We start from the raw sequence: 25,210 nt of genomic DNA on the forward strand, positions 1-25,210 counted from the left end.
CTGTCTGTAAATAGAGACATTCTTGTTTGTACCCAATGGAGTAACCTGCCCCAATCTAGCAGCGCTTAAACAGCTTAAGGTTTGTTAAAATGTGCAGACGGTCCTCTGTAAACTAATGGGGTCATTTATCAAACCGGTGTAAAGTAGAACTGGCTTAGTTGCCCATAGCAACCAATCAGATTCCACCTTTAATTTTCCCAAAAGGCAGTCAAAAATGAAAGGTGGAATCTGATTGGTTGCTATGGGCAACTAAGCCAGTTCTACTTTACACCAGTTTAATAAATGACCCCATAAGTCTGTCTGGTGTCCAAGACTCCAGACTGATAGCTGTTACCTGCACTGATACCTTTTCACAAACCCTCAGCTGTGTGAGATGATAAGGACCCATGTGAACAAGTAGAGATCTTACTAACTTCACATTATACAGTTTATGTCTCCGTAAAGAAGTGCCCCTTTTAGGATAATGAAATGATGAAAGGCCTTGAGTGTAGTCATCCTCCTATTTCCTAAGGACTAATACTAGGGATGAGCGAACTTGTGTTTTAGGTTCGGCGTACAAGGTTCGGGTTATCTAAGAATTCCAATATGGATTCTACTACCACGGACCATAACTTATTGTCCGTGGTAGCAGAATCCATAACGGAATGGAATACCAGAACCTTGTACGCCAATGTATTAGTTCGCTCAACACTAACTAATACATTGCTACTCTGAGACTTCCATCATGTTGTCATCAATCGAGTTATAGCTCTTGGCTTGTGACTTCATTTGGACCGTTTTTTCATCCTGAGATATTAGATGAAATGTCTCAGTCCTGTAGTCATTATGGAGATACAGTGCTGATATATGAAAACCCAATCCCTTACATGATCATAATTGTACAGATTTGATTTATATTTTATAACCGTGCATCATCTTATACTCCAGTCACATCCAGAGCTGCATTTACAGTTTTGCTGCTGCATTGCCTTCTACTCCATTCAGACAGACACCCTCCTTCCTTCTCTGTAGCCTCTGTAGACATCTCATTGTGAACTTTTGCTCCGTTTCAATGCATTGTGTGAGATGTAGTGTTTTCTACATCAGACTGGTCATACCGTTCCTGGTGTAACCAGACCATGCTGTGTACAGACACTGAACCAGCAGGGAAAGCAGTGAGATGGAAGATTGATTGAGACTTGATTGTTGACTTTGGTTGTGATTGGACTATGAGACATGATATCTGTCCAGATCAGTAAAGTGAAATGTATTTTCACAGTTACCATCCTAATTTAGAGATGGGTACTGTAAATTGATAATTTGAGTGTTGTGGTATCCAGTGATGTGTTATGAATGCATGATCAGCGCTGAGTGACATAGTCCTGTTGTCCCCATCATTAGAACATCGGTCCATTACCGCCAGATGCCTGAGTTATCAGAGAATTTATAATGTGCCACATAAGATCCTTTCCGCTCATTATTATGTCATCTGTGACCCTAGTTTTTATGTATAAATCAGTCGCCCCGCTCACCTTTTGACGCACCTAACTAAGCATGAAAGCTCCACGTGTCTGTCATGAAATGTTTTTTCTTCTAGAGCAGGAAGATGGTCTTTAAGGGTAGTTCCTCATAAGTTATGCTGCAAAATAAATCTTGTAAATCCTACTCCAGTCAAACCCAGAGCTGTGTCAATGCTTCATGCTGCTGTTTTTAGTCCTGTGTCACCCTAATGGCTTAGATGAGTTCCCATAATGCACTTAATTCTGCTGTCTTTTGTGATGGGAGACATAATCCATACTCGAGTAGCAGGGTGTGTTAAAATATGGCCACTCGGCATACTCTGTACAGAACCCAGCAGGTGCAGCAAAAAAATCTTTCCTGACAGATAACTGGAAACCAGCAAGGAGCATCAGAGCGATAGAAGACCCTGCTGCCTCAGAGCTAGCTGGAAAAAGCAGGGGACAGCAGAGAGATATGAGAGCTAGCTGGAAAAAGCAGGGGACAGCAGAGAGATATGAGAGCTAGCTGGAAAAAAGCAGGGGACAGCAGAGAGATATGAGAGCTAACTGGAAAAAGCAGGAGGCAGCAGAGAGATATGAGAGCTAACTGGAAAAAGCAGGAGGCAGCAGAGAGATATGAGAGCTAACTGGAAAAAAAGCAGGAGGCAGCAGAGAGATATGAGAGCTAACTGGAAAAAAGCAGAAGGCAGCAGAGAGATATGAGAGCTAACTGGAAAAAGCAGGGGACACCAGAGAGATATGAGAGCTAGCTGGAAAAAGCAGGGGACAGCAGAGAGATATGAGAGCTAGCTGGAAAAAAGCAGGGGACAGCAGAGAGATATGAGAGCTAACTGGAAAAAGCAGGAGGCAGCAGAGAGATATGAGAGCTAACTGGAAAAAAGCAGGAGGCAGCAGAGAGATATGAGAGCTAACTGGAAAAAAGCAGGAGGCAGCAGAGAGATATGAGAGCTAACTGGGGAAAAAGCAGGAGGCAGCAGAGAGATATGAGAGCTAACTGGAAAAAATCAGGAGGCAGCAGAGAGATATGAGAGCTAACTGGGAAAAAAGCAGGAGGCAGCAGAGAGATAGGACTCTGCTGGATTCCAGCTAAGCTCTCAGGCAGTAAAGTATAGCAGAAATGTGTAATATCTAACTGCATGAGAGCTAGCTGGAAAAAATCAGGGGCAGCAGAGAGTTAGAAGACCTTACTGCCTGAGAGCCAGCTAGAATCCAGGAAAGGATAACAGAAATATGTAATATACTCTTGCATGAAATTTAGCTGGCAAAGAGCAATGGATAGTAGAAATATGTACCGTAATATCCTACTGCCTAAGAGCTAGCTGCAAAAAAATCACGGGGCAGCGGAGAGATTTGAGAGCTAACTGGAAAAAAGCAGGAGGCAGAAGAGAGATACCGGTATGAGAACTAACTGGAAAAAAGCAGGAGGCAGCAGAGAGATATGAGAGCTAACTGGAAAAAAGCAGGAGGCAGCAGAGAGATATGAGAGCTAACTGGAAAAAAGCAGGAGGCAGCAGAGAGATATGATAGCTAACTGGAAAAAAAGCAGGAGGCAGCAGAGAGATAAGACACTACTGCCTGAGAGCCAGCTGAGAAGTTTAGCAGACATATGTAATATCCTATTGCCTGAGAGCCAGCTGGAAAAAAGCAGGGGGCAGCACAGAGGTATAAGGTCCTACTGTCTGAGAGCTAACTCAAAAAAGCAGGGGTCATCAGAGAGATATAAGACCCTGCTGCCAGAGAGCTAGCTGGAAACCAACAAGGGGAGCAGAAAGAAAATCCTGCTGCCTGAGAGCAAACCTGTAACCAGCAGCATTTTAATGCATCCCTAGATGTGACTGAAGTAGAAGAAATGATGTAATCGAAGGTGCTGTATAGTGATGATGGTGGAAAGCGGAGCTGCTCTTTTAATTATTTCATCAGATTCTAAATTACTGTGTTGCAAAATAATACGTTTCGCCAAGTCCTCCCCTCCCCCTATTCCAGACTTTATTAACTGTGCTGTGTCTTTTCAGTCTGTGTAGTGACTTCTGTGCTGATGCTTCTCTAACTCGCCTGATTTGCTGTTTTAAACTCAGCCTTTGTCGGGATAATGGGTAACACCAGATCTTACAAACTGCTAGACTGGAGTAGTTGCAATGCAGGTATATCCCCTCCATCGGTCCTTCCATGAAACCTGAACACGGCAACAAAAATTATGGCTGCTCAGTGAAACTCTAGCTCATCTGATGTGGGGCACTGCCTGGGGAAGGGCTGTCCGCGTCCAATCAACAAATCTGCAAGATTAGCTCTGTGCAACCAGTCAGTCTGATCTATGGGGGCCCCCATCTGCACCACCTCCAGTGAGCTGGCTTATGGGAATCGCACAAAATACCCACACAACTCGCTAACAAGCGTTCCAACAAAGGCGACCCTCAACCAATGCAATGCAGGCCTTAATGTCTGGGGATCAAAGCGGTGTTCTTGCTGCCTCCTAATGGAGTGCGACTAGAGGAGGAGAAAGCTGCTGTACTCAAGCCCCATTTATTGAATAGACCCGGTCTCAGTGTTTGGTGTTTTCTTTCATCTCATCCCATTAGTTGTGTTGTTCACCGTCATCTATGTTGTGTTGGTTCTTATAGTGGCAGCACACAGCCTGGCATAGCAGTTATGCCTGGGCTCCAGGGGATGCAGTGTATCTCAGGGCCACCATCTTGAGTTATTGGCCTGTCCTGGTGTGGAAAATTACAGCCCCCAGGTTATTATATGAATACCCTATTACTGGAAATTTCCACGTTTTGTGAAATTGGCTCTGATGCTGTGTTTATGCTGTGTCCTTCATGGGTGACAAGAGCGATAAATGGGGGAAGCTCCATAAACACTTTGCCATTGTCGATAATCCCACCAGGACAATGAAGTGAGCCTGGTTATATCAGCACCACGGCCCCTCGGGCAACATTTTCCATGTCCGGCCGGATAGAGGCTGAGTGGGCGGACGATATCCGGGATTAGTGGTGTTATTCTGCCTGCAGCTGCCACTAAGATCTTAATTCCTCCTATTCTGTGACATCTGCGCCGTGGTCACATGACCCCCTGTCTTGCAGCGTCCGGCTCCCAGGGGCAGTTTTTCCCTTTAGAATCATTGGTGAGAAAGGGGCTCAGAATCTGTGGCAGATTGTAGTCAACAAGCTTCTCCCGCAGGCTGCACAGATCTCATTGAGCAGCCGACATGCGTGGAAAATTCAGAAAACCGCACATGACCTAAAACTCACGTGTTATATAAGAGGTTTCCAACATTTTATCAGGGGCCACTTGCAAATACACTGTCTGTACAATTATTAGGCAAGTTGTATTTTTGAGGATTAATTTTATTATTGAACAATTACATCTAAAATGTTTATAAACCTCCAACCTGAATATTTAAAGGGGTTTTCCGGGATTTTAATATTAGTGACCTATCCTCAGGATAGGTCATCAGTATCCGATCGACTGGGGTCTAACACCCGGCACCCCTGCCGATCAGCTATTTGAAGAGAAGGCTGCACTCAATGCGAACGTAGCTTTCCCTTCATTATTTACATGCTTGCCATCGACATCGTAGCGATGAGCAGGTGTAACTACAAGCCATCCCATTCACTTCAATGTGACGGCTCGTTCCTATTCAAGTGTATAGGAACAGCGAGCAGGTAAACAATGAAGGGAAGGCTGCGCTCGCCCGGAGTGCGGCCTTCGCTTCAAACAGCTGATTGGCAGGGTTTCCAAGTGTCGGACCCCTGCCAATCTGATATTGATGACCTATCCTGAGTATAGGTCATCAATATTAAAATCCCGTAAAATCCCTTTAAGAAAGTAAAAGTGGGGTTTTGGCTTTCTTAGAATATCTATGTGTGCAGAATTTTTGGACAGCTATTAGTGTGTAGAATTATTATGTAACTAATTGAAATGTTACTTGTTTATTATCATCTGTTAACCCCTTAGTGACCACCAATACGCCTTTTTACAGTGGTCACTAGCGGGGGCCCGGCTCTGACATGAGAGCTCCACTCCTGCTCTAACAGCCCGGACCGGCAAGAGTGCCAATCCGGGCTGTTTAACGCTTTATATGCCACGGACAATGGGGCCAGCCACATGTAAAGTAGTGACAGAGGGAGCGGACTCCCTCTGTCTCCCATCGGAACCCTGCAAATGCAATCGCTGGGTACCGATGTGTGTAAAGGCTGGCTGGGGTCTGATAAGGACCCAAGCCAGCCTTGAGTATTTTCCATCAGACTGTGCCTCTCTGGCGCAGCCTTATGGTCAGTGCCAGGAAAGCACTGATATTAAAATGCAATGCACTATAGGGATAGTGCATTGTATTTTAAAAGCAATAAAAATGTTGTCTGTTTATTAAAAAGGACCTGTCACCACTCCTGACATGCCTGTTTTAAAAGCGTCATGCATTCCCCATGTTATAACAATTCCGGAGCATCTATTCTTATGTCAGTATGTTGTGCCATTCCTTTTTTATTCCTGCTAGAAGTTATGAATGAATTGCTAGCAGTCTTCAGTAAGGATACAGAGGGGTGGTAACCAGTTGGGGGTTGTCCCTCTGTACCCTTACTGCAGACTGCTAGCAATTCATTCATAACTTCTAGTAGAAATAATAAAGGAATGGCACAACATAGAGCCATAAGAATAGATGTTCCAGAATAATTAAATGGGAAATGCATGTAGCTATTAAAACATGCATGTCAGGGGTGGTGACAGGTCCTCTTTAAATAAAATAAATTCCAGTAAAAAAAATAAAAATGCTTTTTTTCCATTGAAAATGCTTTTCAATAAAAACAAATGGCAAAAAATAATCAACCTCATATGTTTGGTATCGCCGTGTCCATAACGACCCGCACTACATAAATATCATGTAACTTATCCCCAACGGTGAATGCCTTAAAAATAAGACAGAATTGCCATTTTATTCTTAGTTGCCACCGAAGAAACTTAATAACAAGCGATTTTTACTCCAAAATGATTCCAATGAAAACTACGAGTCGTCCTGCAAAAATCAAGCCCTCACACAACTGTAAGGAAAATAAAAAAAAGTTAGGGGTCATGGGAAGCGACAATGCAAAAAGATTTCCTTCCTTTTGTGCAATAAAACTTTTTTTTAAGTGGTAAAACCTAAAAAAAAAATATGTATTTGGTATCGCTGTAATCGTACTGCCCCAGAGAATAAAGGTATTATGTTATTTATACCGAAAAATTAACGTTGTAAAATTTATAATGTAAAAGCACAGTAGCAGTACTGCTGTTTTTTCCCCATCTCTCTCCCAGAAAGAGTTAATAAAAGTTAATCAGAAAGCTATGTGTACCCCAAAATGGTGCCATTAAAAGTACAACTTGTCCCGCAAAAAACAAGCCCTCATACAGCTTCAGAAAAAGAAAAAATAAGTTATAACTCTTGGAAGGCAGCAATGAAAAAAGGAAGAAAAACGCTTGGTCACTAAGGCCCAAAACAGGCTGGTCACTAAGGGGTTAAAGTGAGAATAATAAGCAAACAATTCAAAATTTACAAATAAATATTTCTGACATTTCCAAAAAAAAACATCCGGGACCAATATAGCCCCCCTTCTTTTCTATTATATTATAGTCATAAGCATTTCATCCATGGAATCTGTCACTTTCTTAATCTGTTGATGATCAACTTTTTGTGCAGCAACAACCACAGCCGCCCAGACACTGTTTAGAGAGTTGGACTGTTTTTCTTCACCGTAAATCCCCCGTTTCAGAAGGGCCCACAAGTTCTTAATAGGGTTTAGGTCAGGTGAGGAAGGGGGCCAGGTCAGTATTCTTTCATGCAGTGGAGTACGTCGATGCATGTGATGAAGCATTGTCCTGCATAAAAATCATGGTTTTCTTGAAAAATGCTGACTTTCTCCTGCACCATTGCTTGAAGAAAGCATCTTCTAAAAACATTTATTTTTTTTTTTTTAACTCGTTTTATTGAACTAATGCAATAAACAGGTCAATACCAATAAAGGTTGGGCATAAAACCTACATACGGTAGACCAGCATACACTTGTATGTACTTGGTCATACATACAGTCAGGTCCATAAATATTGGGACATCGACACAATTCTAACATTTTTGGCTCTATACATTACCACAATGGATTTGAAATGAAACAAACAAGATGTGCTTTAACTGCAGACTGTCAGCTTTAATTGTAGGGTATTTACATCCAGATCAGGTGAACAGTGTAGAAATTACAACAGTTTGCATATGTGCCTCCCACTTGTTAAGGTCCCAAAAGTACTGGGACAATTGGCTGCTCAGCTGTTCCATGGCCAGGTGTGTGTTATTCCCTCATTATCCCAATTACAATGAGCAAATAAAAGGTCCAGAGTTCATTTCAAGCGTGCTATTTGCATTTGGAATCTGTTGCTGTCAACTCTCAAGATGAGATCCAAAGAGCTGTCACTATCAGTGAAGCAAGCCATCATTAGGCTGAAAAAAACAAAACAAACCCATCAGAGAGATAGCACGGAAGCCGGAAGACCACGGAAAACAACTGTGGTGGATGACCGAAGAATTCTTTCCCTGGTGAAGAAAACTCCCTTCACAACAGTTGGCCAGATCAAGAACACTCTCCAGGAGGTAGGTGTATGTGTGTCAAAGTCAACAATCAAGAGAAGACTTCACCACAGTGAATACAGAGGGCTCACCAGAAGATGTAAACCATTGGTGAGCCTCAAAAACAGGAAGGCCAGATTAGAGTTTGCCAAACGACATTTAAAAAAAGCCTTCAAGTTCTGAAACAACATCCTATGGACAGATAAGACCAAGATCAACTTGTACCAGAGTGATGGGAAGAGAAGAGTATGGAGAAGGAAAGGAACTGCTCATGATCCTAAGCATACCACCTCATCAGTGAAGCATGGTGGTGGTAGTGTCATGGCGTGGGCATGTATGGCTGCCAATGGAACTGATTCTCTTGTATTTATTGATGATGTGACTGCTGACAAAAGCAGCAGGATGAATTCTGAAGTGTTTCGGGCAATATTATCTGCTCATATTCAGCCAAATGCTTCAGAACTGATTGGACGGCGCTTCACAGTGCAGATGGACAATCACCCAAAGCATACTGCAAAAGCAACCAAAGATTTTTTTAAGGGAAAGAAGTGGAATGTTATGCAATGACCAAGTCCATAACCTGACCTGAATCCGATTGAGCATGCATTACACTTGCTGAAGACCAAACTGAAGGGAAAATGCCCCAAGAACAAGCAGGAACTGAAGACAGTTGCAGTAGAGGCCTGGCAGAGCATCACCAGGGATGAAACCCAGCATCTGGTGATGTCTATGAGTTTTAGACTTCAGGCTGTAATTGACTGCAAAGGATTTGCAACCAAGTATTAAAAAGTGAAAGTTTGATTTATGATTATTATTCTGTCCCATTACTTTTGGTTCCTTAACAAGTGGGAGGCACATATGCAAACTTGTAATTCCTACACTGTTCACCTGATTTGGATGTAAATACCCTCAAATTAAAGCGGACAGTCTGTAGTTAACGCACATCTTGTTAGTTTCATTTCAAATCCATTGTGGTGGTGTATAGAGCCAAAAATGTTAGAATTGTGTCGTTGTCCCAATATTTATGGACCTGACTGTATACAATGTTGTTCCTGAGATATGAGTACAAAAAGTCCTGTATTGCACACGTACCAGGGAATAAAGCATACATTTAGGTGATAGAGGCTAAAGCAATAGTCTCTGATGGAACAGATTACACAGTCTGCGGAGAAGAGCACTATGATCCCCAGATCTTAAAAAAATTTCAGTAGCTATGGGAGATGATTTTGAGACCATCTTTAACATGAAAAGGCTCAACTAGCTCATCTTTAATAATACCAGCCCATAGCAGTACCCCACCTCCACCTTGCTGGATTTGAAGTGGAGCTGTGTGCCTATTACTGATCTAGCCACGGGCTGATCCATCTGGTTCATCAAGATTCACTCTCATCAGTCATAAAACCTTTGAAGAATCTGTCTTCAGACATTTCTTGGCCCGGTGTCTTGTTCAGTGGTGGTCAGGTTTCCGGCTTCCTTACCTTGTCCATGTCTCTGGGGCACTGAACACCTTGTTCTTCTGGGCACTCCAGGGAGGTTGCAGTTCTGGAATATGACAGCACTGGAGGATAATCAGTTCCTGGCCTCTTCACGTTTGATTCTTCTCAAATCTTTGGCAGTTAATTTGCATCTTTTTACCCTCAACATGTTTCTTGTGACCCTGTTGACTATTTACAACAAACCATTTGATGGTTCTTGATCACGCCACAATATCTCTAGCAGTTTCAAGAGTGCTGCATCCCTCTGAAAGACATCCCTCTTTTTTGGCCCATTTTGCCAGAGGAAAAACAAGCTGCCTAATAATTATGCAGACCTGGATATAGGGTCTTGATCTCCTTGGGCCACACTCTCCCTCATTACACATTACATCATATACATGATGTAGTCAAAATACTCGCTTACCTAATAACAGTCCACACAGTGTATGAGGAGTCGTACTGAGCCACACAAAATAGTAAAAAAAAGTCCAGATGCTAAACCTTGTCTGAAGGGCCACCATACACATTAGACTATTGTTGGCCGAACCAGCAATTTACAGCCGGATCAGCTAATAATCGTTTCTCCTCACCCCCCCATTAAAAACACATATATGCTCAGTCATAAAGCTACCCTCCACCACACCTATATTACGTTGTAGGGTCACTAGATCTCCCATCTGACACCACAGCAGAGCATGCTCAGTACAGACACTGATCCAGCAGGGGGCGAAGTGTTGCTGCTAACAGGAAACCAACAGCTGTGGATGTGAGTAAAGTATAAGGTATGGAAATGTGCTCTCCTCCAGATTGAAGAAACCTCTCTTTAGTACCACCTGCACAGACGGCTCTCTTCCTTCTGGAGGACAACTAAGTTGCATACAGTCATGTGTGCTGAGGACGATTGCTTCCACCATTTATAGGTGATATTAATGGGTTTTTGTGACTTCCATTGCTGAAGGAGTTATCATGGTAGCTGTACTCCCTTCGGTTAACCCTTTGGGTACATCTTGTCGAATTGCCTGGTTGCAAAATAATTAGGCACATGTATTGTAATAACTCAATTTCACCCCCAAATTAAACAGAAAAACGGGAAACAGTAAGCAATGAGGAGGTGTAGAAACACAGCCCATGTGAAAGTTCTTCTACACTCTATACAGAGGAGGATTTCGGGGCTCTGATGATAAGGGGGGAAGGCAGGGCTGTTTGTTCGTGTTGACATTTCACTGAGCTGCCATAGTTTCTGTCTGTGATGTCACCAGCTCCGAGCATGCTCCAATCCCCCATCTTTGGCTACTGTCTGCTGGTTCTGCCTTGCCAAACCCAAGCTCACTAAAGCTTCTGCTGCTGCCCCAGAGGAGAGGGACCCCCATGTAGTTTGCTGAACACCCCCTCTCCTGCTTCCACCCTCCCTCGGCCCTCAGTTTCTAGTGTTTCTGTATATCCTTAGTGGTAAATGCTACAATGGTGCCTCCTTGTGGATTGTGTGGCTGGTGTCACGTTGTTTACATCTAGCTGCTTGTGCCCATATGATACACATAACCAGTCCTGCATTTGTTGGTATGAGACCACTCTAATTATGTGCCAGGTAAGTAAATGAACCCTCTCGCCTGCAATATTGTTACAGCTTGTTCGTAGTGACCCGCTCCCCCTCCGAAGCTGCTGATCCGTTCAGGGCTGAGATAGAAAACAATTGCATTGTTTCCTTGTTAATAAATACAAAGGAGTTACCTATAGCAGTTTTTTGTTTTTTATGCAAACTGAAGGACACCACAACAGACTCTGATAGTCAGTGGGATTCATCAGGTTCTGTTGGTGCCTGCCGTGTTAGAACAATGTAAATAACTGAAGCCAACGTGAACAGAACCTTAGCTAAACTAAGATGGCGGCAATTTCTACCCCTATCTGCTGTGCATGCTGTGTGGCAAACAGTATTATTTTGTAATATTTAGCGACTTCGGGAATGTGGTTCTGCAGGGCTGCAAACAGTACCATCTGGTGGAAGAATACAGCTCTGCAGGGCTGGAAACTGCCATCTGGTGGAAGAATACAGCTCTGCTGGGCTGGAAACAGTGGCATCTGGTGGAAGAATACAGCTCTGCAGGGCTGGAAACAGTTGCATCTGGTGGAAGAATACAGCTCTGCAAGGCAAGATACTGATCTAGAAAATTACAGCACTGCAGAGCAGGAAACGCTGACATCTAGTGTACAAATACAGTGTCGCAATGCATGAAACTGACATCTAGTCATGTTAATCAACTTGTCCTGAGGGCCCACCTACCGATCATGATTTGAGAATATCCCACAGGTTGAATACATGTAGTAACTTCTAATGTATTGGCAATAACATGATTACCTGCACAATACTAAGAATATCCTGAAAACCTGACCTGCTGGGGGTCGTGAGGACTGGAATAGTGACCTCTAGTGGAGAAATACAGCTCTGAAGGGAGGAATTACTGACATCTATGGAAGATCATGGCTCTGCAGGGCATGAAAGACATCTAGAGAACACAATGACTGTGCAGGACAAGAAACACTGACATCTAGTCGAGGAATACAGCTTTGCAGGGCAGATAACACTCATCTAGTGGAGGAATATAGCTTTGCAGGGCAGAAAACACTGTCATCTAGTGGAGGAATGCAGCTTTGCAGGGCAGATAACACTGTCATCTAGTGGAGGAATATAGCTTTGCATGGCAGAAAACACTGACATCTAGTGGAGGAATACAGCTTTGCAGGGCAGATAACTCATCTAGTGGAGGAATATAGCTTTGCATGGCAGAAAACACTGACATCTAGTGGAGGAATACAGCTTTGCAGGGCAGATAACACTGTCATCTAGTGGCAGACAATGGTTTTGCAAAGTAGCAGACGCATATCTTGTAGAAGAATACAGCTCTGCAGAAAAGTGATCGCTCTCCTCAGCTGTCTCACACTGGTTACTAAAATATCAGCATGTATTCCTGTATCAGCAATGTATTCTGCAGCGCAGTACAGAGAATGCGTTCACTCTCCCCCTTGTGAATGTGAATCTCTGATCAGAGGAATGTGCCCATGGTTGCATGGCTGAGACACATTGTGATGGCTGTATTCTTGCGGGGTTTCTTGTAGATGCTTACACAGTAGAAGGGGAAGTCCTGATGAAGGCCATACTGATGATTTACAGTGCGGCATTTCTGCACCCTTGTGGGGGAATCTTAGCGCAGATCTGACTTCTTCAGTAATCTCTGCTCTCACATCCTCTTTATAGTTTTCTGTTTGATTTAATGATGCAAAGGATATATAGTGGATGTTGGGTCATGTAATTAGCTCTGGCTTATTGTAAGTTGAGCATTCTCTTTTGTGACCACCAAGGGGTGCTGCAGCTTTTTTATTTTTATTTTATTTTTTATTATTATTATTATTATTATTATTACTTTTATTATCATCCTGGTAATCGGGTATTTCCACTTCTGCATTCCTCCAGACCCTCGTCAGCTGACATCAGTTCTGCCATCTGTGCAGAAATTAACAAGGCGTCCATGTATTGCATATGAACCGGCCTTGGTAGCACACATCGCCATGCTGTGGGTAACGATGACACCTTAGATCCAATTCAGCTTTTCTTTTCTGTTCCTCCAGATGACCCAGAAACGAGAGATGCCTGGTGGGCCGAGATCCGGCAGGAGATAAAATCTCACGCCAAAGCGCTGGGCTGCCATGCTGTTGTAGGCTACAGTGAGTCCACTAGCATTTGGTGAGTGATGCAGGTACATGGGCTTGGTCAAGAGAGGGCTAATGACTGCCCTACGGGTGGGGCTGTGTCTACCACTGGTTGGGAGATGGGAGCGGTTCCAGGTCATTTACCAGCTGTGTCTTCTCCCTGCAGTGAAGAAGTCTGCATCCTATCCGCCTCGGGCACAGCCGCTGTACTCAACCCCCGATTCTTGCAGGAAGCTGCCAGCGAATGCTGTTTGGAACAAAGGTTGTCGTCGCAGCCCGGCTTCTTTGTAGGGTCAGACAAGGGAGAGTTTGATTTTATCCTTCAGAGCAAGGATAGTGGCGCTCGTCTAGGGTAGGTCATGTCATTATAGGGGCAAGTGCAGGATGAACACCCCAATAACTAACATCACCAGAGGTAATGCCTCTTTACAGCTAGATCATAGGGTACTTTTAAAGGGGCAGCTTCCCAGCCAGAGCCAAACACATCACTTCACCCACCCCTTGGCCCCATGTGGAGCCTAGGCCACTACTGTTGAGTGGAGGGAGGGATTTGTAGTAAAGGCGGCCATGTTTGATTTTCACCCCCAATCCTGTCCATCAAAAAGCCAACTCGAGTCCTTTATAAGAGTCCTCAGGCTGTTGAGGGGGCCTGACCACTCTACCTCTGGGCACCTTACATGGGAACTGATGTGCCATTTTTTTTGTAGTTGGTTCCTGTTATTATGGCAGGACTGCCCCTTCAAATACCTCAGCCAAACCAAATAGCACAAAAAGAACTAACCCACAGGATGTGTGCTAAGATTCCACTGATGAAACGGGTCGTTCAGCGCCATTTGTTTCATGCTTTGCTTTTTGTGTCCGTGTGGCCGCCTATTGGGGGAGTAATGGGGTCTCATTCCCGGGAGTCTGTTATCTAATGGCTCCCTGCTCGGGGGCACAGGACCTTGCAGCTTCATGGACTATATGTGAAGCTCTGCCCACTACATACTGTAATCCTAACACTAGTCCAGCTCCTGCTGTAACTTTCTAGCCCCAGTCATATCCAGAGCTGCAGTTACAATTCCGCTGCCTTACATGGAAGACATCGAGAATGCTGCTCTGTATGTGGTGTAACAGAGATTTCAGAATGCAGCTCAGTATGTGACTAAAGTATAAGATATGGTTTTACTGCAGATTGATGGCTGCAGCTCTGCATTGTTTGAAACGTAATACATGAAGTAACAGCAGAATTATGAGCACAGCTCTGGATGTGACTGAAGTATGACATGATGTAACAGCAGAACATTTAATGCAGCTCAGTATGTGACTGGAGTATACTCATCATGTAACTAGGCGTAACAGCAGAACTGTGACTGCAGCTCTGGATGTGACTGTACTGTATGACATGATGTAACGGCAGAATGATGACTGCAGCTCTGGCTGTGACTGGACTGTATGACATGATGTAACTGCAGAATGGTGACTGCAGCTCTGGATGTGACTGGACTGTATGACATGATGTAACTGCACAATGGTGACTGCAGCTCTGGATGTGACTGGACTGTATGACATGATGTAACTGCACAATGGTGACTGCAGCTCTGGATGTAACTGGACTGTATGACATGATGTAACTGCAGAATGGTGACTGCAGCTCTGGATGTGACTGGACTGTATGACATGATGTAACTGCACAATGGTGACTGCAGCTCTGGATGTGACTGTACTGTATGACATGATGTAACGGCAGAATGATGACTACAGCTCTGGCTGTGACTGGACTGTATGACATGATGTAACTGCACAATGGTGACTGCAGCTCTGGATGTGACTGGACTGTATGACATGATGTAACTGCACAATGGTGACTGCAGCTCTGGATGTGACTGGACTGTATGACATGATGTAACTGCAGAATGGTGACTGCAGCTCTGGATGTAACTGGACTGTATGACATGATGTAACTGCAGAATGGTGACTGCAGCTCTGGATGTAACTGGACTGTATGACATGATGTAACTGCAGAATGGTGACTGCAGCTCTGGATGTAACTGGACTGTATGACATGATGTAACTGCAGAATGGTGACTGCAGCTCTGGATGTAACTGGACTGTATGACATGATGTAACTGCAGAATGGTGACTGCAGCTCTGGATGTAACTGGACTGTATGACATGATGTAACTGCAGAATGGTGACTGCAGCCCTGGATGTGACTGGACTGTATGACATGATGTGACTGCAGCTCTGGATGTAACTGGACTGTATGACATGATGTAACTGCAGAATGGTGACTGCAGCCCTGGATGTGACTGGACTGTATGACATGATGTGACTGCAGCTCTGGATGTGACTGGACTGTATGACATGATGTAACTGCAGAATGGTGACTGCAGCTCTGGATGTGACTGGACTGTATGACATGATGTAACGGCAAAATGGTGACTGCAGCTCTGGATGTGACTGGACTGTATGACGAGTATAATTCATGATGCAGGGACCATTTTTGTAAGAAAAAAACTCTTCTTTTGTCCACAGGACAGAAGAGTCGCCGCTGCCACCATGCAGTTTCTGTCACATCCCCTATGACGAGCTGAACATGCCATTTCCTGCTCACCTCACCTTCTGTTACAGCTGCCGCAAGCAGAAGGTTCCCGATGTCCTGTTCACTACCATAGATTTGCCGGCTGATACTCCAGTAGTGGGAAAAGGCTGTCTAATTCAGGCGAGGTACTGATGTCTGCATGTCCTGGGTCATGTCTCCTTGTCTTCCACATTAACCAGTCTCAACTCCTCCTCTACATGTGAGGAAGCTCATCTTATTCTTTGCCGCATCAGGTTGTGTCGTCTAAAGAAGAAGGCGCAGGCAGAGGCAAACGCCACTACCATCAGTAACCTGCTGCCCTTCATGGAGTACGAGCTGCACACCCAGCTGATGAACAAGCTGAAGCTGAAGGGGATGAACGCCCTGTTCGGCCTGAGGATTCAGATCACAGTCGGGGAGAACATGCTGCTGGGACTGGCGGTAAGTGTCACCACCAGCAGAAGATGCCACTGAACTCTCTGCTGCCCTAACCGGATGTGGGGAGAGAGTGAGGCCCCCACTATCCCTAGGGTACCGCTGTGTTCACTCCCACTTCATCTGTAATTGAGGTCTTTCTTAGTCTGCCACAGGGGTGTATCTGGCCTCATTACCAACCCCTGGGGGGATCCAGATTTCCGGTAAGACTCCCAACGAAGGACCATATGAGCAACATCTTTCCCACATGCAGAAGAAGATCAATGAAACCATTGCCAAAAACAAGGAACTTTATGAAGTCAACCCCCCGGTGAGTGGCTAGTGATGTCGATTTAAAGGGGTTGTCTCATCATGGACAATGGGGGCATATCGCTGGGAAGACCCAGTGTCTAATGAGACCACACCTGTATCATTTACATAACTGCATGCAGAGCTTTCAGCAATCTGACATTTCTATCTGAGTGCGTTAGTTCTTTTGAAAACCGGGGACCAACTCCATATTAATAGTCACTGATTTGGAGCGGTTTCTTTTACAAGCTCCTGTAGTTGAAATGTGTAGATGTCCCAAGACTTTTCTTAGTTATTATGTATTAGTGACCAGGTTATTATCATTAAAGGGGTTTTTCCCCGGCGCCTCCACAACGGCACTCCAGGAGGATGTCCCCGCCTCCCCAGGACAGGAAACGAGAAAAAGAATTTAATACCGGTCTCCTTTAAGAGAAAATACCCATTCCTGGAAGAGGATTCAGTTTTATGGGATAAAACACCTAGAATTGATGCGCCGGTCGCCAGAATATCCAAGAAAACGTGTCTCCCCTTTGAGGACATGGGCCTGCTTAAAGACCCCATGGATAAAAAGTGTGAGGGGCTATTAAAACGAACCTGGGAGACAAACACAGCCATGCTCAGGCCCAGTATAGCAGCCACCTGCACATCAAGATCCCTGTCAATATGGCTAGACCAATTGGAAGAACACCTGGCTGTGGGGACTTCTAGGGAAGAAATCCTAGCCTCAATACCTACCCTTAAGCAGGCATGTAATTTTTTGTCAGACGCGTCAGCTGATCTGGTGAAACTATCAGCTAGATCCGCGGCCCTCTAATTCCACAAGAAGAGCTGTGTGGCTTAGATCTTGGACGGGAGACGCTGGCTCAAAAAGTAGGCTATGCGCCATTCCGTGTGAAGGGGATAAGCTTTTTGGTTCGGTTCTTGAGGACATTTTAGAAAAAGCGTCTGACAAAAAGAAAGGGTTTCCATCAGAAACAAAATTCTACCAACAACGTCGGTCCTTTCGTAGCCAAAGGAGGAATAAAACAGACCAAAAGAGGAGAGAAAACACTAATAGATGGCAATCCTCCAGAGGGAGAGGGCGGGGGTTTCTCTTTAACCCTGAGTCCACCTCTAAGCCCAGTCAATGATTCCAGGCATCAAGTAGGGGGCAGGTTAAGAAAGTTTACCACAGCTTGGGGGAAGATCTCGTCCGCCCCTTGGATTATAAGCACCATATCCATAGGGTACAAGCTAGAATTCAATACCCCCTTCCCAGAGCATTTCTTTATCAACAAGCCAGTAAAAAAAACAGAAAGCTAACAAGCCTTAGAGTCGGAGATATCATCTCTCTTAGAAAAAGAAGTCATTGTACCAGTCCCAGAAGGTCAGGAGAGGCAGGGGTTCTATTCCCCCATATTCCTTATTCAAAAACCCAACAAATCCTTCAGGTTAATAATCAATTTAAAAAAACTGAACAAATATATGACCTACAAAAAATTCAGAAAGGAGTCGATCAGATCTACAGTAAATCTCCTACCCAAAAATTGTTACATGGTAACTATAGACCTTGCGGACGCATACTACCATGTTCCCATACACAGAGCCTACCAAAAATATCTCAGGATAGCCCTCCTTCTAGGGGGTCGGGAGTTTCACTTTCAGTTTCAGGCCCTGCCCTTTGGGATATCATCCGCCCCAAGAATTTTCTCAAAAATCATGGCCGAAGTGACAGGGTTCCTACACCTTCAGGGTATCCTAGTAGTCCCATACCTAGACGACCTCCTAGTAGCGGGCTCATCTCTTCAGGTTCTCCAGGATCATTTACAACTGGTGCAGGAGAAACTGACCGAGCTAGACTGGCTAATAAATTTTCAAAAATCCGACTTAGTTCCCAGTCAACTGAAAAAATTTCTAGGGATACTGTTAGATTCCCACAATCTCATGTCCTTCCTACCTACAGAAAAACAGATAAACATAGGTCAAAAAGTCTCCAATATTTGCGAAGCAAAGAAAGTAACCATAAGAGACATCATGAGTCTGTTAGGTCATCTAACATCCACTATTCCCGTAGTGCGATGGGCGCAACATCACACGAGAATCTTGCAAAAGTTCCTCCTAGAATCCTGGGACGGAGAACAAAGCTCTCTAAACAGGAGGGTAGAAATTCCACTAAAGGTGAAAATATCTCTCCTATGGTGGAAAATAAAAAGGAACCTCCAAAAAGGAGTCTTTTGGAGACCATTAAACCAGATCATTATAACTACCGACGACAGCAGCCGGGGCTGGGGTGCCTATACAGGGAGTCATCTAATCCAGGGCTCCTGGAGTCCAGAGATGTAAGCAGCCTCTTCAAACGTAAGAGAGCTGCCGGCAGTATGGGAGGCGCTAACACATCTTCATGTAAAAATACTGTCCGACAATGCTACTACCGTAGCCTACCTGAACCGACAAGGGGGTACCAGAAGCAAGAAGCTACAAAAATTGACAGGAGAAATTTTCAACTGGGCAGAGAAGAATATAAAATCCCTGATAGCAGTCCATCTGAAAGGAGAGGAAAACGAAATAGCAGACTATCTCAGCAGAGAAGTTCTAAAAGGGGGAGAGTGGTCTCTAGATCCCAACATGTTCAAGCAAATAACACTCAAATGGGGGCTACCAAAAGTAGATCTCTTCGCAAACCAGAGAAACAGACAACTCGAGTTATTCGGTTCCCTCTCCAACAAAGATCACCCACTGATGGTGGACGCCCTGTCTTGCCCATGGCCAAAAGATCTCCTGTACGCATTTCCCCCGTACAACATAATTTCAAGAGTACTAATGAAAATAATAGAAGAGGAAGCACAACTAATATTAATCGCTCCCTTTTGGCCCAAAAGGTCCTGGTTTCCCCTCCTCCACAATCTGTCGGCAGGTCAATACTGGTCTCTCCCATCATATCCGGGGCTACTACGGCAAGGGCCGGTACTTCATCCAGAGGTAGCAAACCTTCACTTAACGGCATGGAGAGTGAACGGGTCCACTTACAGCAAAGAGGTCTATCAGATTCCGTAATATCTACCTTACTATGCAGTAAAAAGGCCTCTACCTCCCGGATCTATAAAAGAACTTGGGAAGCCTTCCTAAGGTTTGCGGGAGACAGAATATACTACAGTCAGGAGACTAATATCCCACTCATACTGGACTTTTTACAAGCAGGCCTGGATAAGGGCCTCAGACCCAACACCATAAAAGTACAAGTTTCAGCATTAAGTAGCTTCCTTGATGTAAGATTGGCAGACCTTCCACTAATAAAGAGGTTCATAAAAGGAGCATTCAGGAAATGCCCATTCATTCATTTAACCATTCCCCCATGGGATTTGAACCTGGTGCTAGAAGTCCTAATGGGGGCACCCTTTGAGCCTTTGGAAGAGATCTCACTTAAACTTCTGTCCTTAAAGACTGCCTTTCTGCTGGCTATAACATCAGCCAAGAGAGTAGGTGAGATCCAGGCATTCTCCTGTAAAGCACCTTATCTTACAATTTTAGATGACCGGATTATTCTTAGACACACCCCAATGTTTCTACCTAAAGTGGCCTCAAGGTTCCACCGCCAACAGGAGGTGTCACTTCCATCCTTTTGTGAGAATCCAACTTCGGACCTGGAGAAGAAATTCCATAACCTGGATGTCAGGAGATGTCTACTAACATACCTGGAAATCTCTGCGACATTCAGAAAATCGGACCACCTCCTCCTTCAATATCAAGGGCAGTGCAAAGGTTCAGCGGCAAGTAAAAGCACTATATCCAGATGGATCCGGAACACCATCGAATTTGGCTATCTACAGAAGAACTTGACCCCTCCTGAGGGGATAAGAGCACACTCTACCAGAGCTGTGTCGGCCTCATGGGCGGAAAACGCCTCGGCCTCAATAGACCAAATATGTACAGCAGCTACATGGAAAAATCCAAATACTTTCTTTAAACATTATAAGTTAGATATACTCAGAGGTCATGAGTTATCATATGGCAGAAAAGTTTTATCTGCAGTAGTCCCACCCTAGAGTTCATTTCTCTATTAATCCTCCTGGAGTGCCGTTGTGGAGGCGCCGGGGAAAAGAGACGATTACTCTTACCGGTAATTGGATTTTCCAATAGCCTCCACAACGGCACTGGATTCCCTACCCAAGTGGTATTTATGTGGAATATTATGTTACTCATGTTATGTTGTCATTATGTCAATACAGTTTTTTTGAACCAACTAACTAACCGAGTCCTATCTCATTAACTGAAGCAGGTAAGGGGAGGGGGCCTTTTAAACTTAAGCTTCTACTTACCTGGTTCCCTGCGCCGCTTCCGGCCCCCGCACCTCCGCTGCTGCTTCTCCCCGTGCGTGGATGAAAACATCCGCCTGCCATTGGCTGACCCCCCTCTCCCCCGACACTGGATGTTTTTAGTGGCGCAGGGAGCCAGGTAAGTAGAATCAGTGTGAGGGGCCACGCATATGGGGGAGCATTTGTTAGTGTCGGATAAACCCTTTAATTACTGATTAGTATACACGGCTGTTATTATTAATGTAGGAATTACTGGAAGAGATTATTGGGTCTCCTATCCCGGAGCCACGGCAGAGAACAAGGCTGCTCCGCTCTCATTCTGAAAGCTCTGATGAGGTTCTGGAACTTGATCTCTCTCATGGTAAAAAGGATGCCTTTGTCCTGGAGGTAAGAAACCAAATGACCGCAGTTCGGACTGACATACACTTACGCCTGTCTTGATCTCGTTGCACTAACATAAGATGCGCTAAGGCAAATTCCTCTTAATAAATTAGGCGCATTTCTGCCCTGCTGTGTGACAGATACTGAAGTCTATGCCGGCTACAGGCTGGCGAAGACTTCAGCTATAACTTATGAGTCTTTCTGGCGAAAGTTATAGTAAATCCGGTGGGCGGCACTAAGCCCCCTACCCAGAAGCCTCGCTTCTTTGCTCGGCGCTTCGGAAACGTGCTGAGAAGCTTAAAAAAATGCACATATCATATTGTGCCATAATTTGTGACTTATTTACGCCACAATAGTGACGTAAAAGCCTTAATAAATGCCCCTCCATGTTTCTTTCCGTCTGTGGCTCGTAGGTGGCGCTGGGTATATTCTAAGGTCTATGACCACTGACCCAAGTTATAAAAGGCTATATGTTGAGGAAGACTCCTTCAAAGGGGTCTTCCGCAATATTTTTATTGATCTATCCTCAGGATTGGTCATCAATATCAGATCGACGAGGGTCCAACACCCCCGCCAATCAACTGCTTGATCGCAGCGGTGAGCAGGTGTAATTAGAAGTTGTCCCATTCACTTCCTATAGGAACGAGCTGTTCCATTCACTTCCTATAGGAACGAACTGTTCTATTTAAGTGAATGGGACGGCTTCTTGTATTTGCACCTGCTCACCACTGTGCTATTGGTGGCTTGCAGGCAAATGAGTTGATCGTTGGGGGTGCCGGGTATGAGAATAGGTCGTCGATAAAAATATCTTGCAAAACCCCTTTTAATCCCATGTCAGTAGGACCAGCAGGTAGTTTTTCCAGACAGTTTCATAGGTACAAATCTGCTGACAGATGTCCTTTAACCCTTTCCCGACCTCCGTCATAATAGTACGGTGGAAGTTGGGTCTTTAAAGATAGAGCGCACTTGCGAGAGCAGCGTAGCCTCCGGGTTTCTGCTGTTTCATACAACAGACACCCAGGGCTAATGTCTGCAGTCAGCGGTAATACAGATCACAGGCTTTTAATCCCTCAGATGCCATGGTCAAATGGGCATCCGAGAACTCAAAACTCAGAAGCATTGAGCTTCCCCATGCAGCAGTCAGGGAAGCCGTTCATTGCCTGTTAAAGGGCCTGCTGAGGTTCCGATGTTTTTCACAGGGATATTCCATTGAAGACCTGCATGTGGCAGCACTACATTGCAATATATGGAATTTGTCAACAGATTTATTTCTATCTATATATAGAAGTGGCAATCTAATTATTGAATGATGTTAGGCCCTTGGGATCCTAAAAGAAAGTAGAAAAAAAAAACAATTTTTTAAAGAAATATATAAAAATTTAAATCTCGTCCATTTCCCTAAAATAGAAGTAAAGGGGATGGGGGGGGGGGGTGAACATCAAAATGGCTGATTTGCTATTTTTTTGTCACTTCACCAAAAAATAGAATAAAAAGTGACCAAAAAGTCACACACAACCCAAAATTGTATAAATAAAAATTACAGATCGTCCTGCAAAAAATGAATTATGAATTAAAGAAATTATGGCTCTGGGAAGAAAAGGGAGTGAAAAACAAAAAAACTAAAATGACCAGGGGTAAAAGAAGTTAAATGAATGTTTCTGTTCTGTTGCTGCCACCCTCTTCCCCCTTTCCCAGTGTAAAATTCAACATTTTGTTTAGAGCGGTCGTTATTGCAGGTCCTACTCCATGGGTTGTGGGGGTAGCTGGATTGGAACCTGTATGTTTGTTTTCTTTCAGATTGATGACACTGATGCTGTGGAAGATGTCCACTCACTCCTGACAGATGTCCCACCCCCTCCAGGTGACCATTCCTGCTGGTTTCAAATGCTGCTCAATGAAGAACACTTTTCAATGTTAAAGGGGTTGTCCGAGCTAAACCCGGACATATCCCCATCTTCACCCCTCCGGCCCCCCTGATATGAGCATCGGAGCTTAATTGCGCAGTGCAAAGGCATTTTTAGGAGATCCTCTTTTAGACTGAACACGCCCATCTTCCTGGGACTTCTGAGCAGAGTACGTTTGTAGTTGGTCTCTACACTGCCCAGAATATTGTAGGCTTAAGTAAGTCCAAAGTGAGGCAGTATATTTAGTGATAGGGACCCATCTGCGGAAGCCACCTTGACGCCTGGTAGATGGGCCCGACACGTATGTGCGCTAAGAGCTTCCACTACTCATTTATAGTCGGTATTGTACCACTTTTATCTAGAATGACCCCCATTTCTTAGCTCTATTGTTTGTATATATAACGGTGTGCAGCCATTTAGTTTTTTTTTTTCATAGGAGATGCTAGGCGGTGGCAAATGCTCTGATGCGCATGTCAGGGGGTCCAGAGGGCTGAAAATAGGGATATGTCTGGGTTCAGCTCTGAACCCGGACAACCCCTTTAAATAAAGTAATGTGTGGAAGTAATCTCCATGAACAGTAGTATCCCACTCTAAATACATTACTTATATTGTACTAGTCCTGAGATGCTGTACTATACTCCATGTATAGTTTTTTTCCGGCCGCCTCTCTGCATGTTTGCCGTGCTGCGGTCGACCTCGGCCCGCCCCCATTATAGTGAATGGGGCCGGAGTGGACTTCCAAGGGCACGCGTGCTCTAGTGGCAGCACAGATCTGGCAGGCCTTTCACCAGCCAGAACAGCCTGCTGGAGAAGGCTGCCGCTAATGTGAAAGTAGCCTAAGTCAATGGGCGCCTGATCCGTTTTTTTGATTACAGAAAAAACCCGGATCAGGCACTATTGACTTGGGCTACTTTTACACTAGTATTAAAGTTTTCCGGTATTGAGTTCCGTCATAGGGGCTCGAAACTGGAAAAAACGCATCAGTTTTATCCTAATGCATTCTGAATGGAATGCATTTCGTTCAGTATGCATCAGGATGCATTAGTTCCGTCCCCTTTACGGTATTTGGCCGGAGAAAATCCTGCAGCATGCTGCGGTATTAATGCCGGATCCGGTACCAAGAGTTTATGAAATTGCCGCATTGACGGATCCGGTTTTCTGGTCTCCACATGCGCAGACCTTAAAAAATTTAAAAAAAAAATAAAAATAAATACCGGATCGGTTTTTCCGGATGACACCGGAGAGACGGATACGGTATTTCAATGCGCTTGTCAGTCAGATCTGGAAACAAATGATATCCGTTTGCATATTGATTTCCGGATCCGGCAGGCAGTTCTGGCAACGGAAATGCCTGCCAGATTCTTCTAACACTAGTGTGAATGTACCCTTAGATTGATTTTCATGCCTGATCAGGTTTGTTCCGTTTTGCAAACCGGACACAAAAACAATGCTTGCAGCGGTTTTGTGTCCGACCCCAAAACGCAACGCAACTGAACTGATGCATACTGACCAGTTTTGTCCCCATTGACAATGAATGGGGACAAAACTGATTAGTTTAAGGCTACTTTCACACTAGCGTGTCTATTTTCCGGTATTGAGATCCGTCATAAGGTCTCAATACTGGAAAAAAAAAAAACGCTTCCGTTTTGTCCCCATTCATTGTTAATGGGGACAAAACGTAACTTAACAGAACGGAATGCTCCAAAATGCATTCTGTTCCGTTTGGTTGCGTTTCCATACCAGAGATCAAATCGCATGCGGTTTCCTTTCCGTCATGGAATGTGGAGCAAGATGGATCCGTCATGACCCACAATGCAAGTCAATGGGAACGGATCCCTTTTCTCTGACACAATAGAAAACGGCAAATTTGGCAAAAGAAGCTTGAAACAAGGCCCTCATAGGGTAGTAAGTTTTGGGTACCAAATCTAGATAGTATGCTGTGTCAATTGTTTTTCTCACCTTCTGGTGTTGTGCATGCGTCAGTACAACACTCGCGAAAGAAGGGGGGGGGGGGGGGGGTTTGATGCTGCCGATATCTTCTCAGTCCTTGGAGTTGCCAGTTCTCCAAAGGAGTGAAATGGAATG

The 25,210-nt window shown here is 44.5% G+C and overlaps 1 protein-coding gene across 8 annotated transcripts in view; it reads left to right on the forward strand.

The window, feature by feature from the left end:
* C2CD5 (C2 calcium dependent domain containing 5) overlaps positions 1 to 25,210 on the forward strand; it is an 83,390-nt gene that overhangs the window by 26,083 nt on the left and 32,097 nt on the right. For 5 of the 8 annotated variants that reach the window (XM_040437600.1, XM_040437626.1, XM_040437635.1 and 2 more), the window contains 7 exons: positions 13,182 to 13,296; positions 13,429 to 13,614; positions 15,780 to 15,971; positions 16,080 to 16,266; positions 16,406 to 16,570; positions 21,087 to 21,227; positions 23,019 to 23,082. In XM_040437600.1, the coding sequence (XP_040293534.1) occupies positions 13,182 to 13,296; positions 13,429 to 13,614; positions 15,780 to 15,971; positions 16,080 to 16,266; positions 16,406 to 16,570; positions 21,087 to 21,227; positions 23,019 to 23,082 (1,050 nt within the window). The remainder of the gene's footprint in view (positions 1 to 13,181; positions 13,297 to 13,428; positions 13,615 to 15,779; positions 15,972 to 16,079; positions 16,267 to 16,405; positions 16,571 to 21,086; positions 21,228 to 23,018; positions 23,083 to 25,210) is intronic. The other 3 variants (XM_040437618.1, XM_040437643.1, XM_040437662.1) reach the window with 1 other exon arrangement.

This window comes from Bufo bufo, chromosome 1, assembly GCF_905171765.1.
Source record: "Bufo bufo chromosome 1, aBufBuf1.1, whole genome shotgun sequence".
Taxonomy (NCBI): Eukaryota; Metazoa; Chordata; class Amphibia; order Anura; family Bufonidae; genus Bufo; species Bufo bufo.